Below are 19,675 nucleotides of genomic sequence, written 5' to 3'. Positions count from 1 at the left end.
CCGACTCAGAGCGACCCCTCCTTGGGTTTCCAAGACAGTATCACTACAGAAGTAGATTGCCTAACCTTCCTTCTGAGGAGTGGCTGGTGGGTTTGAACCTCCAGCCTTCTGGTTAGCACAAGTGCCTAGGCACTACACTACCACAGCTCTTAGTTGTGAATTAAGTGGGTACAAATCTATTACTCCTGTGGTAAATCACTGAGGTATTCTTAAGCAGTGAATAGTTTTTCACATAATTTTATTATGTCTTTTAAAGATAGCATTAGTATTAATTAAATAGATCCACAGGTAGAAAGTATTTTGTGGGAGAATTTTTGACATTTTTGTTTATTAAACTTGGCAGACATTAAGTTAGTATTTTCATTTTGAATAAACCACCTCAGTATGCACCAAAACTTAAAATACAATCTAATATAAAACACTTTGGTATGCCTGATTCTTATAACTTAACATTACCCCAAATATGACAACATTGCATAAAGTTAATTCTTAAATACAAGTTTGACTGTGTACCTTGACTGTGCTCTGTACTTGCTTTCAGTTCCTTTAGGCTTGCATTGCTGCCTGCCTCCGCCATCACCTGCACCAGTTTAGTAATAACACTTGGTGTCTGTGTAGCACCATTTGTAATAGTTCAAAGTAATGGACAGATACAGACTCACTTACACCCCCCATGTCTCTGTGAGAAAGAAGCAGAACTCTGATGGTCTGCATTCTGTGGAAGGTGAAGAAACTAAGTCAAGCTTCAATTGCCCACCAAATCCAGGTCTATTAGATGGTTCCCACTTCACTGCCTTTGAACAGCCAGGTATTAAACATGGAACCTCACTTCTGTATGTTTATTTTTTGGGGTAGCAGAGATACCAGAACTTAAGCTCCTTCTGCTGACTCCTAACCACATATAACGTGAGCCAGGCTGAGGGTCGCCCAAACAGGAAGCTGTGTAATGAGTGTGTCGTTACTCACATGGCATTGTCTGACTGGTGACAGGGTTGCTTGTCATCTTTTCTCTACTGACTTTGTCTACTGAGAGTATGGAAGAAACACACGTTCTGTAACATCCAGAAATCAATATATAACAAAAGCCACAAACCCCTCCATTCTTAGCAAGTTAAAATAACTAATGTAAAAATAGTTTAAATTACTTTGAAACTTTAATTACAGATATTTTTTTTCCATTCAATATTTCTGAAATAAAAGTTCTGATCCTTTCCTTTTTTGCATAAAAGCTGTAAAGGCTAAACATTGTGTCTTTTCATATTTACATATCCACACCCAAGTCTCTTCTTTATTAAAAGGTGTTTTGATCACAGTCCCAAACTAATTCTGCACTGGATCCTAGATTGTAAAACTCAAGAGAACAAAACAGTTTCAAAGGAAGACAGGAAGCAACCCTAGTAAAAAGGCAGTAAAAGTTATAGTTTGATCGTGTTTCTTCTAAGTTCAACTCAGAAATATAATGATGATTAAGAGGAAAAAATAAAAGGACCTAGCTCTCACCCCTGCACCCCTACCAACCACACTAGCCAGAAACTCTCTGCAGTTTTAAAGTGCAATTACTATTGTGGAGTCACTCAGGCCATAGATCAGACTGGATAGAGTTCAAAGCAGAAACTTCAAACAAGCATTGCTCATGACTCCAGGGCTGGGAAGGAGGCAGGGAAGGAAGAAAAAGAACGGCAGTTCTCAGGCATTTAAGTGCATTGAGAGAATACATGTCCTTTGTTTTGGTAAAAAGAAATGCGTAAATTGTGAGGAATCCTGGTTTGGAAAAATACAACTTTCTAGAAAGTTCTATCTGAGGGCGTTCCAATGTGGCATAGTCCAAAGGCAGGCGATCACAGTAAGGAAGGTGGGGAAGTTATTGCTCTGTGGGGCCCCACTCCCATATTGGTGGCCTCTGTGCTCTTCAGTCAAGTCCTCAGCTCTGGGTGCAGAGGAAGCACACTGAACCAAGGGCATCTGGTAAGATGTGGCTCTCTTCTCTGGCCTGTCAGGGCTAGATCCGTCACTGGGCCTCTGGCCATTGAATAAGAGGTACCTTCCCCGAGCATCCTGCTCCATCTTGAAGATCTCATACTCTGTGTGAGGCAGCTTGATGCCCAGGGCCACGCAACCATTGGTATGTGTCACATCCTGCTGGACGCCCACTTGCCAGGAACCCTCAGCCCCACACTCATTCCCGCTGAAGACATTAAGAAGTGAGGCCGTGGCTGCATCCATGGGGGTGACCTTCATGTGGTTCACTGGAGGGAGAAAGGAGAGCATCACTGATTCCTGAATGCATGATGACAAAACAGCCTGCTGAGCAGATGCTGGTAACACCAAACCTAGATAAGACTTCTTCTTTAACACCACCATGCACACTAAGCCACCTGAATGTAATGCTCTTAAGAGCATACTGATGTGGAAAGAATCCACTGTGTTTGTCTGAATGGCAGTCACACCAAATACAGCAGTAGTGACCAGAAAAAAATCCATCTGTGTATAAACGCTGAGCCCAGACTACAGTCGATAGACCATGTCTGTTCACATGAAATAAAATCAGAGCCAAGTATTCCCAAGTAGTTGTATTTGGCAGCTCCAACTTTTTGGGATTGATAGAACAGTCAATGAAAGCTGGAATTTTATTTTTATGAAAGAAGATTTTGCAGTCTTTAAAAGTTTTGCTGTCAAACGCCTATACTAGTTAGCATTCTTGCAAATTAATACAGTCCCATAAATCTGGTATCTAAAATAAATTAGGCTGTAAGCAAGAAAAGTATAAATAAACATACTAAATAGAAATTCCAGCAACCTGTAGAGTATTGCTTCTGAAGATCTTTCCAAGTTACTAAACTTAATGATTAACACAAGACACATACAGAATATATCTTATTAGTGTGGGATCAGGTAAAGACTTTTCTGGTCCTCTTGGCTGAGACTATCAAAGATCCAGTCTTCCAAGAGGAAGCCTTCCTTTTTTACAGGTGGCTAAGATGCACTAGGACTTACCAACTTACGAGAAATATTTCATATTAAACTGACTGGGGCAGGGCTGAGATCATTTTATGAAGATGCCTGTTTTTTTTTATTATTATTATTCTAGAAAGAGACCACTAGACTCTCCTATGGAGTTGCTGGGTTAAGCACTTTACTACTAACCAAAAGGCTGAAGGTTTGAACCCATCCAGAGGTGCCTTAGAAGAAAGGCCTGACGATGTTTTTGCAAGGTTTGAAAACTCTACGGAGCAGTTTTATTCTACATACATGAGTCAAATTGACTTGATGGCAAATGGTCAAACCTCCATTGTTGATAACAGCCTGGCTCATCTCATTCTTACCTACAACACTTAGATGAAGAGTTCTTAGCATAAACCTTCCCAGTGCAGTAGCTACCACATGGACATGAAAACTTCTCAAGTGCTCACTATTCAAGAAAGCACTCTAAAATGCAAGCAAGTGTGGTGTTATCACAGGGATAACTGAATATTTCTTAAGTTGTGTGTAAGAAAGGAGGTATGTAGACTGCATTTTATTAGTAGTAATTTAACACATTACCAGCGCTCCTGGGCAGCTGGGACCTGTACTTGAGGTGGTTTACCCACCCTAGATCTGGGCTAGAGGTGTTCAGAGCATGTTTGTGAATAACCAACTTTGGGAGGAAAGAGGCTCTCCTCTCAGGCTTGGCCTCTACACAAATGTCACAAACTGCTCAGGATCGCTCATCCCTGAGGCTGTTATACATGGGATTTAAGATGGACTCACCTTTGAACACAAACTCGGTGCCTCCCATGACATGGGCAGAGTGCATGCCCCGGCTGTAGCGGCCCCTGGCGTAGATGGTGAAGGTCGGGTGCTTGCAGATAGGGTCAGAGTAGTGGTAGTAGTGGCCTTCCCAGGTGTTGTTGTTGTCATGAAAGATGAAGTGGCGGGTGAGGAAGAGAACCTCAGGGCGTACCTCGCAGCGCTGGCTTACCCACTCCCCATGCAGGCCAATGGTTAGGTCAGCCTTTGGAGGCAGGATTGGGGGATGATGTTCATCCGAGCGGTAGATGATGCGACAGGCGATACAGGCATGGTCATGATTCTGAAGCCAAGAAAGAAATACACTCAGAGACCTCTACCTTCACTGGACAGCAGTGTCACATGCTTCCTTATGAGTGGGGCTTGCCTTGGCTGACCATACGGAAGACCACTAATAATGGGAGGACCCAAGAAGCAATAAGAGAGAAGTTTGGGTGCATAGAGAGGAAAGTGTGTATGTGCGTGTATGCATGCATGTATGTATTCACAAGCACACGTGTGTTTTGCTAATGTTAGCATGTCTAGATATTTCAGGGAATCTCTGGGTGGTGTAAATGGTTAATGCACTCATCTGCTAACCAAAAGGATGGAAGTTTGAGTCTACTCTAAGGTACCTCTTAAGAAATGCCTGGTGATCTACTTCCAAAACTTAGCCATTGAAACTCTATGGAGTATACTTTTATTCTAACATATGGGGGGTTGCTATGAATGGGAATCATCTCGATGGCAACTGGTTACATGTTCCAGCTGTAAAATGGACTCTATTTGGAATCCTATCAAGCTCTCAGGATACACAATGAAGTTCCAAAACCCAGGACAGCACTTTGATTCCTGTGAGTGAGAGACATTTTCCAGTGAAGGCAGGAAGCCTGTTCAGAGGCAGGATCAGGAAGGCCTGAGAGAAGGCAGCCCATGGCCTCTGAAGAGGAGACATGCACTCTTCTACCCACTCATGTCTGTTAGCTGCTAGCTTGAAGGTTTATGGGCTCTTAATTTGCTTCCTGCTTTTATAGCTTTGAGCATTTAATTAGTGCAAGATAGCTACAGATCCATCTTTCAGGAGATCCACTCTGGCTAAGTCTATTTAATAGCACTCACATGGGCCCATGGACAAGCTGTCTAGGACTTTGGCTTAGAAAAAGCTTCATATTAGTTCATGCCATGCATATATGTACAAGCAAAGATGTCCAGTGATCTTAGTTTAGTATTGACCTGGAAGGCTTCAGACCCTTTGCTGTCTACTTGATTCTGATGCTCAACAAACTCATATGGGTCAGAGGAGAACTATACTTAGTAGGGTTTTCAATTGTTTTGTCTTTCTTCTGTGCCACTCCTGGATGGATCTGAACTGCCAACCTTTGGTTAGTAAAAAACAAAAACTCACTGCTGTCAAGTCGGATCCGACTCATAGCGACCCCTCCTTGTGTTTCCAAGGCGGTATCACTACGGAAGTAGATTGCCCAACCTTCTTTCTGAGGAGTGGCTGGTGGGTTTGAACTACCGGCCTTCGGGTTAGCAGTCAAATTCTTTAGGCACTACACCACCAGAACTCCTTTTTGGTTTGTAGCCAAATGTAAACTATTTGTACTTCCCAGGGACTGACCCAAAACTCTAGGCCTGGAAGCAGGACACCTGGGTTGCTGGATGCCATTATCTAGCTGTTTGACTAAAGTCACATAATAGCTCTGAGTCAGGAGTGGAGACAATCTTACTGCTATTCTCCCTATGGCACAGACTGTCATAAAGCCAACTAGGCTAACAAAATACTCGACCACACTAAAAATACAATGCAAATGTGATGAAAGTTAAGCAGGGAGGGGGCTATAATCCAGAGTTTGAAGGGCACAGCTCAGCTGCCATCAAGATGAGCAGTTGCCCTGGGCCCAACTGTCCATGCCGGAGAGCTCCTGTGGACATGACTATTAGGGCACTCACTTTTCTGGGCAGCAGGCACATGTTTTCTAGTATTTGTTTTCTAACTCACCAGGGACTTTTAGTTTTCAGTACTCACTTGATTTGATCTTGGTGTAGTTGCGGTTTGATTTTAGATCTTGGCTTCCTCAAGAGGGCAAAGGTAGGAGGAGTGGATTTCTAGCTGCCATCTTTTTATAGTCTCAGAATTTAGAAGCAGACAATAAGCTTACTTTGCTACTTTCATAAAATAAGCTTAGAGTTGCAATAGATGAAAGTGAATGTTTCCTATGTGCACATCATTTGTGGCTTGTAAATAATGAGATTGAATGGGATACAGCAGAATGACAGTGAAATCCCTTGCTGTAGGCCGGGTCTGGTTTGTATTCACAGCCTACTGTTTTCCTACATAAAGATCTCTGGTGGTGCTGTGGTAAGGCATTTGGCTGCTAACCAAAGGTTGATAGTTTGAATCCACCAGGTGCCCCAGGGAAGAAAGACTGCTTCCATAAAGATTTACAGCCTTGGAAACCCAATAGGGGCTGCCACTGAATCAACTCAATGGCAGTGAGTTTTGTAGGATTGCCTGTGTGGAGTTCAGGCAGCACAGGAGACCCTGTCTCACAGCCTGTGTTTGGGGTGTACTGCTATCTATAAGTTACAATGAGGGAAAAACACCAGTACCAAGTCCATTAGGGCTGTCCTTAATTGTAGCACAGAAATAGATGGCTCTGGCCAGGTCTTGGGCCAGGCCCACCCTTTCAATGGCAACTATTATCACAGATCTGGTCCTTAACAGTAGTCACTTTGGGCAAGTTACTGAATCTCTCAGGTTTGACTTCCTCATTTATAAACTGGGGCTTACTCAAGGCAGATTCAGGTGGTTTCTAACCCAGGGAGCCTAGAACCATTACAGGAAGGGAGTTTTTAGGGGTGACTGAACAGGGAGTGGGGATGTATATGTGCACAGCTCTGGGTATGAGGATGAAATGAATGGCATGCTTAACACATATCCACTACTATCTTTCCACTGCATGTTAAGGTAAATAAGATACAAGTTTAGTTAAGCATGTCACAGGATTTAGCAGTTTTTCCATTATTCATCTTAGTCTGAGATTTTCAAAATATTTACCATGCAAAGGGGTTGATATTGAAAATAGAGCATGGAAAATTTATATGCTGCAGAGAATGTGCCTAGCACACAGTGATGATGCTGGCCACTGTCATCAGAAACCAGCTCATTATCAGAACCACTTCTGTCCTCACCCTACCCAGCCACATACACTTATTTCACATAGCAAGATATCAAAGATATGGTGAAACCCATGTGCAACTGTTCACTACAGATTAGTAAGCAAGCACAAGTAAGCCTGTCCTTACCTTGCTTATTAGGTAATCCACCTGAGTGAGAGAAGCACTGGTACCAGAGTATTTCCAAATTACCCATGAAGGAGTTACATGGTCCTCTCATTAAGAAATCCGTAACTGCTCAGCCTGCTCTGAAGGATATGGTGTATATTAATTATCCCACCTGCTAAAACCAAAATGAAACTCACTGCCACTGAGTCAATTCCAACTCATAGTGACCCTCATTTCATTTCCAAAGCTGTAAATATTTATGTATGTAGACTGCCTTATCTTCCTCCTGCAGAGCAGCTGGTGGGTTAGAACCACCAACCCTCTGGTTAGCAGCCAAATGACATACCACTACACCACCAGAGCGCCTGCTCTACCTGCTAAGTAGACCCTAAATTGCTCAAGTGATTTTGTTGTTGTTGTTGTTGTTATGTGCCATTGAGTCAGACCTGACTCATAATGACCCCTCCTTGGGTTTCTGAGGTGGTATCACTACAGAAGTAGGTTGCCCAACCTTCCTTCCAAGGAGTGGCTGGTGGGTTTGAACCACCAGCCTTCTGGTTAGCAGTCAAGTGCCTTAGGAACTACACTACCAGAGCTCCTGCCCAAGTGATTGGCTCTGCTGAATTACATGCCACCCCTAACTTCCACTGCCCTTTGTCCCCTTCCCCACACCTTAGTTTGCTATCTGTAATTCGGGAATTAAAAAAAATCAATTGTGACTATTTAATAAGTCTCCCTCCCTGAGATTTGTTTCCTTAAATATCAGTAGCAATTCCAGAATTTCAAAGGTTTCTTTCACAGAAGTCTTCTTAGACTGGGGGGCAAAGTGGGGAAGTGTATTAATTTCTAAGGGCTGCTGTAACAAAATGCCATTTAACACCAAAAAACCAAACTTACTACCATTGAGTCATTTCTAACTCATAGCAACCCCTCCTTGGGTTTCCGAGGTGGTATCTCTACGGAAGTTGATTGCCTAATCGTCCTCCCAAGGAGAGGCTGGTGGGTTTGAACTGCCAGCCTTCTGGTTAGCAGTCAAGTGCGTTAGGCTTATTAGAAGAGAAATTCATTGTCTTTAGAAACCAGAAGTCCAAATTAACAATGGTGGCCATGCCATGCTCCCTCTGAAGACTCTAGGGGATGATCCTTCCTTATCTCTTCCAGCTTCTGGTAGCTCCAGGTGTATTCCCTGTCTTGGAGAAACATCTTCACTGTCTCCTTCCTCTGGCTGTCTCTGTTTATCCTCTTCTTATAAGGCAAGATGCAGATTAGGACCCACCTAACTCCAGTATGGCCTCATGTTAACTGATAAAATCTTCAAAGACCCTATTTCCAAGCAAATTCACTTTCAGAGATACCAGAGGTTAGGACTTCAATGTATATTTTGGAGACACATACAATTCAACTCATAAGAGTGCATAAGGGATCTTTGTTCTTGTGAGACATGCTGCTAGGATAATATCAAGGATCAATTGCTCTTTGGCTCAGACAAGAAAAAGTTTAGGAGTAAGAAAGTGACTGGGACCAAGCAGATTCACAGGAAGGCTGGCCTTTCATCATTTAGGCCTATGAGAATTTAGTGTGGGAGGGAGGTAGTGGGAAAAACCTGGCTCTTAAGTTATTGGCCTTGCCAAATTTCTAAACTATTTTTTTAAAAACAACTCTTTAACTACCATTAAGAAATCAAAGGTATCATAATCAAGGGTAGATTGTTGGGCCTTTTGGGAATACTGTCAACAATATTGTTTAGCCTGGGTTAAATAATGGGGATACCACCATTATACCACTCTGACAAAAATATACCACAAATGGGATGGCCTTAACAAACAGGAGTTTACTCTTACAATTTGGAGGCTTTAAGTCCACGTTCAAAGTGCCAAGCTCTAGGGGCTGGGTGAAAGCTCCTCAACCTTGGGGTCCAGCTCTGCCTCCTGCTCCCAGCCCACTGGAGCTAGAGGCGTTTCTTCACCCAGATAGCTGCTGGCTGCTGGGGCTGAGAAGCCCCAAGGTTGACAAGTAAAAGGTCCCAATGTTACCAAACTACATGGCAGGCCATTAACTTAAGTCCATTTTAAGTACCAAGGTTGGCAGAGCATAGCAGGCTGCTGAGCAACAACATGGCTACACGCAGGGCCCCAGTGTGCCATAGGCTAGATAGAGACCATTCCCAAGGCTTCTCCTTATATACAGGAAGCAGACCACATCCCAAAGGCAGCTACTCAGCTGCTTGTGGTAGATCCCACCAAAGAGTTGATTGCCAGTCTCATCATGGGGAATAACTACCACCAGCTGCCCAGCCACTCAACAAGGCCCAGCCAAGTTGACACACAAACATAACTACCACACCACCTCTGTTTCATAGACAGATTTTAAAAACAATAATCTGTCCTTCTACTTTTCACAGTTCTTGCCTTGAATAAGAACCAAAGAACTAAAGGAACAATTGCAGAGAATCAGGAATTAAAATCTAGAAGCTATACTGGCTCTAAAATTTCTCTTTTCTAAAATGTTTTTTCTAATAAGTGTCCTCTTAAGATTTATAAATGGAGAGAGAATTACGTATGGCATTGGTAAACATGCAGAATGATTTGCATCAAGGAAATACCATTTGCTTTAGAAAACTGCTGTTTTTGGGATCCATGTTCTGACACATAATCCTCACTTAGGAAGGTATCTTTCCCCTGGCTTACTGATCTGGCCTCAATACCACTCCCTTTTCTTGAGTCTTAGAATGGCCTATTTAATGTCAGACTGACTGATATGACAGATTGAATCACTGAAAGCTATAATTTGATATTTAAAAAGATGACTAAAGTAAGCTATCACCCATCATATGTGATGAGGGCTGACCTACTTTATGGGAGAGACCTCTTGGGTCCTTTTAGGTCTTAAATCCTAGAGGCTATGAACTCTGGCTCACTTTGGTTATCTAAAGGGATAACGATTCCACTTTCAGAAAGAAGTGGGGTGAATAGTTGCATCCATACGTGCTATGTGTGTCTCTTTTACTGTAGCTTCAGGTTAGCCACCACCAGCTTCTGGTAGGCTGTCTACCCTGCAATCCAGCATCTGGTAAGAAGGCAGGGTGGTGATGCCCTGTCTCCATGGTCAGGTACTGACTCTACTTGCTGTTCACCTGCTGGCCAAATAATAAGTATTTGCTGGAAGGATGCAGGAGGACTTATAGAGCATCATGGAACACTACACAGTGACCTGCAGTCCGCTATGACCATCCATAAAAGAGCTTGGACCCAAGAGGATGGTGGCAAAAGGCAAAAATTGTGGATGCTGATTCCCCAGGCTTTGTATTTGGTTACTGAACATTTAGTGGGGAAGGAATAGTCAACTGAAAACTCTTCTTCACCTAGTGTTAAGAAGGACCAAGTGGGTCCTCAGGAGTAACATTATGCTTCCAGAAATGGGTTCCCTAAGAAACTTAACCAGTTGCTGTCGAATCAATTCAGATTCATGGCAACCCTGTGTGCGTGAGGAAACTATGCTCCACAGGGTTTTTAATGGCTATTTTTTTCATAATTAGATTGCTAGGCCTTTCTTCTAAGACATCTCTGAATGAAATCAAACCACCAACCTTTTGGTTAGCAGCTGAGAACATTAACCATTTGCACTACCCAGGGTTTAAAGGACTATCAGTAATCACAACAAAAAGATAACGCTGTGTCCTGTTATATATGCTATGTATAGACTCTACAGATAGATAAAAAGGACGATGTGCAACTGTTTATCCAGTAGAAATGATTTTAAGAATGATTTCAGAAGAAAAAATTATTTTTTACTTGTTTCATTGATACCTATTAATTTTAATTAATTGAAATAGTTGAATTAGGTTAGTTTTAATAATTAAATCACATTTTCTGTGGATGTCATGGTCCGACCCATTTCTCCTTCTCTTCTCTCCCCACACAGTGCTTAGCTAAATACTCCCACATATTAGTTCCTTAATAAATGCTTGTTGAGTGCTTGCCTTCCTATTCATTCAAGCGTTCCCTCTGTTCTCTTGGCTTTCTTGCCTTTTAAGGGATGAAATGTTTACCACTTTCATTGTCCCTGACAAAAAGTATTTCCTGGTCTGTGAACAACTTAAATACCACAACCTTGCATGCTTGTTTATCTCTGCAGTCAAGAGAGATAATTAACTGTTTCAGCAATAAAAGTGTATGACAGCAGCTGTGTAGGAGAGTAGTTCTATGACCCTTCATACCTTGCCCCAAATAAAATGTTCACAAAAGCAACCCTTTCAGAATCAAGATCCCATCATGTGATCCCAGCAGCCAGCTCGATTTTTTTTATGTAATGTACAACATCCATTCCCATATATAAATACCTAACTTGAATCATCCAAATACCAGGAAATTTCATAATTGCTTTATACTTTTCACTTTCTCTAAAATGATTCTGCAAGATAGGCTACCTCTAAAACATGCCAGCTCAATCTAGAGTTTTCTACAGAATGCATAGAGAAAGCTCAAGTACTGTCTTCTTAGAGTACTCAAAGGACTCTAAAAAGATCTGGTACCCTCCCCCCCCCCCCCCGCCAGGCATCTCCACTGCTGTGTGTATACTTGGATAAAATATTTAAGATACAGCACTTGAGGAAAGCTGTCTGGTTTTCAGACAACCCCTTTGATTTACTACCCTGTGGCTAAAGCAGTGCAGGATTTTGGAGAAAGACCAACTTTATTTACTTAAAAGTCTGATCCTGAGGCTTTGGCATTTCTAACTAACCCAGCAATCATTTGCTTTTAATTATCATCTGATTCTACCATTGAAAGAATGAACCTAGTTAACCCTTCACTTGCAGAACCCTTCAATAGTTCCAAGTTCCAACAGTGATGGCTGGCTGCTGATTTTAAGTTGAATTCAGACAAGGCCATCCCCCGACCCCCAGTTTTATTTTAGGCTCTCTTGTTGTTTTAATAAAGAGTTGCCAATTCCATAATGAAAGACTTCTCCCAGTACACCTGATTTTCTTCAACCATCTCAGACTTGTCAAATTCCTCTGAACCTCAAGCAAAGCGGCATAAAGCTTAAAAAACGGGTTGATTTAATGTTTCTATTTAAACATGGTGTCCATTTCCAGAGGGGCCTGAGACTAGTGGTTTCAAACTCAATTTAGCATTTAAACTAATTTTCAGCCAGGTCTCTATGGACCAGAAATTAGGTAAGGCAAGAGTTCAAAGAAGAAGGGCTATAACCTCTCACAGACATGCTTGTGAGGTCTTCAGAAATGCTCCCACCAGCGCTTCTTCCTGTTCTCAACCCCAACAGCTGCCACCAGGTCAAAAAACCTACTGCCACAGTCTGCAGTAGGCAGAGAAAACAGTGGTTTTTCATTTTGCTATGCCTGGAAAGACACCAATGTCTAAGTCTATTTATTCATATTCATAGCTGTCCTGGGGAAGGGATCTAAAAACATCCTGATGATTTTGCAGTGAACTGCAAGCCAAGAGGTACAACACAAAGAGCAACACAAGAAGAATGGTCCCTTTTAGCTCACAGAGCTGTGAGGATGAGCAGGCTGCAGCTCCTTAGAGCCAGCCTTTCATGAGCCTGCCCCTTAGCCCTCCAGGCTGGTCTATAGGAAGTCAAAGTTGTCTGAGAGCAAGCCGGGGACTCTGGAGGCCAGGTCCTCCCCAAGCTCTGCCACCATATTGATCTGTGACTCCTCATATTCCTCTAAGCCTCTGAGTTCCAGCTTCCTCCCTCTCCCAATTTTCATTTTGTGTGGTAATTGTGCTTAGGAAAAGATCATGGTACAAATTTCAAAAGGTACAAAAACGTATGTAGTGAGAAGCATCTGTCTGATGTCTGACATCTTCCAGCTATGTAGCTACCTTCCTCATAAACAACCAACCAAAAAAAAAGAAAAACAAACTCCCTGCTATAATGTTGGATCCTCATAGTGACCCCTCCTTGGGTTTCCAAGGTGGTATCACTATGGAAGTAGATTGCCCAACCTTCCTTCTGAGGAGTGACTGGTGCATTTGAACCTCATGTTGTTGTTTGCCATCGAATGGGACCTGACTCATAGGGACCCCTCCTTGGGTTTCTGAGGCGGTATCACTACAGAAGTAGATTGCCCAATCTTCCTTCCGAGGAGTGGCTGGTGGGTCTGAACCGCCAGCCTTCTGGTTAGCAGCCATGTATCTTAGGCACTATGCTACCAGAGCTCCCTTGAACCTCATAGGTGACCATTATAAAGTTTCCTATGTGTACTTTTGGAAACACTATTCCTTTGAAAGCATATCTTTTTATTTTATTATTATTTTTACATAAATGGTATCATACTATTTATGTCATTCAGTACCCTTCTTCTTTGTTTTTAAAATTAGTATATCCTAACTCGTCGGCATATGACAACAACAACAACAACAAGAAGCTCTGGTAGCACAGTGCTGAAGGCATCTGACTGCTAACCAGAAGTTTGGTGTTTCAAACCCACCAGCCACTCCACAGAAGCAAGACTGGACAATCTACTTCCCTAAAGATTTACTGCCTCAGAAACCCCTTGCAGGCCGCTATGAGTTGGAATTGACTCGACGGGAGTGGATTTGGTTTTTTGGTTTAATATATCCTAGATACTACCTAAGGTCCTTTCTACCACTAATATTTCTGGAATCAGGGAACAAGGCCTAGGGTTTAAAACATCTACTACTTAAAAATCTAGGTAAATGTTCCCACACTGCCTTAGCAGAGCAGGGAGAAGGAAATGGGAAGACATGCTTTATAGCTGGGCATCACAAAGCATTTTGATGTTCCCCGGCCTCTAAGAGATACAGGTCCAGAAACTTACTTACTACCACTGGGGGAGAAGGCAGTTTGGGCCAGGATTCCTTTGAAGACATTATTACACACAATAAAAGAATAATCAATTCTTTTATTTTTACCACTTTATAACAGAAAAATCACACTCACCACTGTCAAATCAATTTTGATTCATAGCGACCCTTCCTTGGGTTTCCAAGGCAGTATCACTATGGAAGTAGATTGCCCCAACATCCTTCCAAGGAGTGGCTGCTGAGTTTGAACCAGCAGCCTTCTGGTTAGTAGTCAAATGCTTAGGCACTACACCACCAGAGCTCTCTACCATTTTATGGGGGTACTGTTTTTCATGATGTCAGATAGCACTACCAACACACATAGCCAATGACACCAGGAAGACTAGATTCCAGGATTGGCTACCAGTTCCAGAGTCCATATTCTTGTCAGTTTATCCAGACTGTATTTTTTTAAAAAAACAAGTAACTTTTCAACTTCTTGGCTTAAAAGAATTCTAAAAGGTCAGCCCTACAAATGCCAACCTTAATTCCCATGCCAATGTTTAGTAATTCTCACTTTTCTCAAGTTCAAGACATTATCCCTCCAGTAGCTGTAAGTGTGTGTTGCTCTGCCAACAGACAGCCCTGTTCACTGGGTGGACACTGAACAGAATAAGTAACTCCTATTAAGACCTGGGAAGTGAGTGAGAGAATCCTCTGGAGCTAGAAGTCTAAGAATTGTTTGTTTTTATTTTGTAGACCACCATTGGAGGAGCCACACCTCTTTAAGTACAAATAGTGAATGGAAGGAGAAGAGGTAAGAAAAGTGGGTGTGGTAAACACCCCTTTTTAAAATCAGTGCTAAAAGGAGTTAGAAATCAAGAGCCTAAGTTGGTGCTTGCAGGTGAGGAAACCAAACTTAAATGCACTCAAATGAGTATCCCAAGGTCAAATAACGAGCAGAAGAGCCTGTTGTCCTGACTGAAGCCCAGGGCAGTCCCATTAACACTCCTTGTCTCCACCTGCAGTAGTTCAGCCCCATGAATTTAGATCCTGGACTCTCTTCTCTCTGCTTTTTGAAGGTGAGTAGGAGATGAAGAAGACTCTGCTTCTTGTTGTTGTTATGTGCCGTCAAGTCGGACCCGACTCATAGCGACCCCTCCTTGGGTTTCCAAGGCAGTGTCACTATGAAAGTAGATTACCCCGTCTTCCTTCCGAGGGGTGGCTGGTGGGTTTGAACCACCAGCTTCTGGTTAGCAGTCAAGTGCCTTAGGCACTATGCTACCAGAGCTTCCCTGCTTGTTTACTAGATCTTAATAAAGGTTCAAGGATGGATAAAGGCTGATGTTCTTGACTAAATCAAGTTTCTAGATTATCTGTGCATCATTTTCATTCATGGCTTCCTTACCTCTCATTACCAGAGATGTGTGAGTTAACTTGACTCTACTCGGGAAATCCAACATAGGTATTAAAATCCCCTTTCCACTCCTGCTATCTCAAACCAGAGATTTCAAGAGAAGTGCTACTTAGCTGCTATGTTCAGTGCTAACTCTGGATACTACTACCCATTGCAAAGGCCCAAGAATGAAACTGGAAGCCCATTATTCACACCAGTTTTCACAAAAAGATCTACTGGAGCCTGGCCCAGATACTACCACCCTTGCTGAAGTCTTGCTCTACTGAGCAGATTCTCCTTTCTCTGTCTTTCCTGGAGAATTAGCATCCTGAAGAGGGTAGAGTTTTCTAAGACAGCTTCTGGGATACCCGATAACAGCAAGTATTGAGAGAAACAAGAGAGGTGGACCCCTTCCTGGCCCTAACAAACTTTCCTCTTCAGCTGGTTTGCAACTCATAAGGCAGAAAATAATGGGCCTGGCTCTTATGTCAGGAACAAACCCTGTGGCATTCAGAGCCTACTGGCAAGCTGCCCATACAGGCAGAGGTACAGGCATCTTTGGTCCAAGGGCACTGGCTCATGGCCAGACTTCCTTCCATTACACACTTGAGCATCCCTGACAAGATAGACCCAGGGAAGCAGTCTATGCCAAGAAGGCTTTCTCAGCAGATTTTTCAAAAATATAATAAAAGACACTTTCATTGCATGAGTTCACAGTAACAGATAAAAAGACATAACACTGAGTGGTCTCTGGCAGGGGAAGTACTCTGTGATATTGCAACCAGTTATGAATCAGCTCAGAGGATGAATAAGTAAAAAAAATATTTAAAAAATGAATAAACTGCCAAACAAAAGTCAAACTGGCTTTTATAATTAGAGAACTACTGATCCAGAAGATTCCACAAAAGCCCATGTGAATGGCTGGAGGCTGCTCTGGAAAGGTCAGCAAGACCACCTGTAGCAGCCCTGGGCAGCTCTCCAGGACGACTACAAGAAGTAAACTGCCTTCCTGCCTCAAACTCCATAAACTTCTGTGATGGAAATGATTGAGTTACATATCTGACTTGTATTCTGAGCTCATGGGAAGGAAATGCTTTGTGAATTCTAAATTATTAGACTATCATTTAAGAATAGAGCTTTATAAGGTTTTATTTGTTTCCTGACCTCCTTAATCCTCCCTTCTGATCAACAGTGACTTTACATTTCACTCAGTAAAATTGAAAGAATGCAGGATTTGGAACAAAAGAGTTTGGGTTCAAGTTCCAGCACTGAAACTCATTAACTGTGTGATACTGGGCAGGTCACTTAACCCCTTGAACCTTCACTTCCTCTTCTGTGTAAGAAGCAGTAATAATGTCTACCTCCCAAGTCACTGAGAAGTACTGTATGTGAAAATCTTTACAAAGCTCAAAGCTCTATGCAGGCTGCACTGCTATCTCCTCTGCTATCTTTCTCCACTTTCATCAGGGCTGGTTTCATAGCTTAGTCAGTGTCTCTTCCAAGTGTGGTTACATTACTTCCTACTGTCCTTCACTCCTTCTTCTTAGAATCACAGAAGAGACTCCTGAACTGCCAGAGTGGAAAGGAGCCTCAAACATTTTCTTGCACAATCATGCTAGCCATTATCATATCACCAACACTACCGCCATCACCCATTCAAATGGAACAATGGAGGCCCAAGACCACAGGGTCAGCTGGTGGCACACTCAAGGCCTCTGACCCAGTGATGCATCTCTCACCCTACAGCCTCCTACCTCCCAGAAGGCCCTAACTCAGTCTATTCTCTGTTACTTAATAGCTACACTTTCTTGGGTCCCCTTGTCCAGACATGCCTTCACAATGGGCCACTCATCTTCCACAGTGCAGAAGAGGGATAGGCTCTAGGGCAGGCAGCTGAAGTAGGTACCTTGGCATTTTGCAGAGGGGGCTGGTAACTTGAAGGCCGGTAGAACATCCTTTGGGAGGCATCAGTGTGGATGTCACCCAGGAAGAGCTCCTCTACCAGGTGGTCTAAGTTGTGATGCAGGTACTGCTTTTCCACTCGGATTAGCTGAAGCTCGTGCATCGCAAAATTCACAGCCCTGGTGCACTCACAGCCATTCTCCTCACGCCACAGGTCGTGCGGGACATCCTGCACCCAGGGACTACTGGCAGGGACAAACCCAGGACATGTGCGGTTCACTAGCTGGCTGAGTCTCTCAGCGATGGCCTCTGTGTGGCAAATGACCTGGACGTGGTGCAGCTGGTAGTCAGCCTCAGTGCCCCCTCGGATGATCCAGGATGCTTGGCGAAGGCGGATCTTGCCGCGGATGACAAGGGTGTAGGTGGGATTTGTGCAGCGGTTGCCACCATAATAAAACTGGTAGGCCTTGAAGGTGTTATTGTGGTAGAATCTGTAAGATCTCGTGATGAACTCAGGACCTGACCTTACTTCACACCTGAAAAAGAAAAGAGGAAGGGAAGACTTTTTAAGGCCCAAGGTAGGAGGAAGAGATTCATGACAGTGTTAAGAAATTATGGTAATAACAGCAAAATGCCTACTCTGGGCCAGGAATTGTTGTAAGTGCTTTGTTGTTGTGTTGTTGTTATGTGCCGTCGAGTTGGACCCAACTCATAGAGACCCCTCCTTGGGTTTCTGAGGCAGTATCACTACGGAAGTAGATTGCCCCATCTTCCTTCCGAGGAGTGGCCGGTGGGTTTGAACCACCAGCCTTCTGGTTAGCAGTCTGCTAATTTGTTGAATCCTCACAATTACTTAGAGGTTAGGTATTATTATCATTAATATTTTACAGATGAGGAAACAAAACGGATGCACAAAGAAGTCAGGTAATACGTCGAAGGTCACATAACTAGTAAGTATCAGAGCCAGATCCTGAATTCAGGGAGTCTGGTTCCAGGGCTGTGATCTTAACCACTCTACCCTAGAATGCCTTTCATTCATTTTACGAATAGGCCAGGAGAGCAAAACCATGTCATCTATCTGTAGTTCTGTCCGCTGTGTTCCTAACTTACACAAGATTTATTTATTTTGGTACTAGATGAAAGTGGTTTATTTGATCTCCTAAACACTCATTTTAAGACCCTGTATGGAGAAGGCAGGTACTTTATGACTGTTGCTCTGAAACTGAACCTAATCTTGTGGAGACATCACCTAGAGGCAATTGGAAATTTACCTTCTAGTCCATTCAAAAGCAGTTTTTCCTCTAGCAGAGAAATAAGAGGGCAGATCAGCCTTTCTAGTTGGATAGAGACCGGTGGAACCCCTAGATTATGGCCCTTAGTCCCCATTCAAGCCTGGAATTGAACTCACCCATATGGCTCAACTCTCAGCCAAACAATAGAAAGAGCTGTAAGGTGAACAGTAACACCAGAGAGGTATGCACTCCTTAGAACAATCAACCATTTGAGATCAAAAAGGAGGCATCTTCCCAGAGACAAAGTTCAGAAGGCTGGCAGGGAATGGTAAGAAGGACAATGGAAACAGGAAACACAGGGAGGAAGTGGGAAGAGTGCTGTTACATTGTGGGGATTGCAATCAATGTCATGAAACAAAATGTGTATGAATTAGTGAATGGAAAACTGATTTGCTTTGTAAACTTTCACCCAAATTGCAATAAAAGGCTAAAAGAAAAATAAGGGGACTATTAGTGTTCATTGTGAAAACAAAACTCACGTAACAACAGAAATAAGAGTTTCTATTATTTAAGCTGGTTGGCAATGAGAAAATGTCCTTTGCTATGGCTCTAGGTAAATAATACATTCCTAACCAGAAATACCTAGAGTGGGTAGAATATAAAATGGCTCAGTAGGTTTTGCTCAGATCAGTTTCTCACACAGTTAAAATTATAATATATTCACATACATGCAATGCAGCCTTGTGCCTGGGAAAAGATAAGAGCTTTCCTCAATATACTGGTATTTCATGTGTAACCTTTTACCAGATCCCCATCTAAGTTACATTCTGACTTTCACCTTATCAATTCTGAACTTATAATTTTGTTCATGTCTATAACCTTAATAAAGAATTCTGGTTCGACATGATTTGCTCTGTAAGATCACAATAAAAGAATAAAGCAATTAAGTAGCCTAAAATTCCAAAGGCAAATTGTACTCAAAATTGCTAACAATTATTTTCCCCTTTTTACACTAGTTACATTACCAAATTAATGAATGATGAATACTATTTGAAAATGGGTATCTTTTGTCATATAAAGATTGTCAACTGATGTTAAATAACATCATATGGATGTACAACACTCAGCCGTACTTGAAGCACTCATAATCTATGAAAATGGAGAGAAAAAAATCAAGGTCCAAAGTAGGAAGTCTCACACTGCCAGATCTCAAAACCTGCCATACAGCCACAGTAGTCAAAACTGCCTGGTATTGGTTTAATGACAGATACATAGACCAATGGAATAGAATTGAGAATCCAGAAATAGATCCATCA

The 19,675-nt window shown here is 42.5% G+C and overlaps 1 protein-coding gene across 1 annotated transcript in view; it reads right to left on the bottom strand.

The window, feature by feature from the left end:
- Positions 1-1,794: 1,794 nt before the first annotated feature.
- Positions 1,795-19,675, bottom strand: part of APCDD1 (APC down-regulated 1) — a 42,013-nt gene continuing 24,132 nt past the window's right edge. Inside the window, exons 3-5 of the mRNA XM_007948922.2 lie at positions 17,132-17,663; positions 3,748-4,069; positions 1,795-2,246 (exon numbers count right to left, since the gene is read on the bottom strand). Of these exons, the coding sequence (XP_007947113.2) occupies positions 1,795-2,246; positions 3,748-4,069; positions 17,132-17,663 (1,306 nt within the window). The remainder of the gene's footprint in view (positions 2,247-3,747; positions 4,070-17,131; positions 17,664-19,675) is intronic.

The sequence above is a fragment of the Orycteropus afer genome, unplaced genomic scaffold (genome assembly GCF_000298275.1).
Source record: "Orycteropus afer afer isolate SDZICR_OR568_19922 unplaced genomic scaffold, OryAfe1.0 scaffold00232, whole genome shotgun sequence".
Taxonomy (NCBI): Eukaryota; Metazoa; Chordata; class Mammalia; order Tubulidentata; family Orycteropodidae; genus Orycteropus; species Orycteropus afer.
The sequence above is the reverse complement of the archived record's forward strand: the minus strand, read 5'-3'. Positions and strand labels throughout refer to the sequence as shown.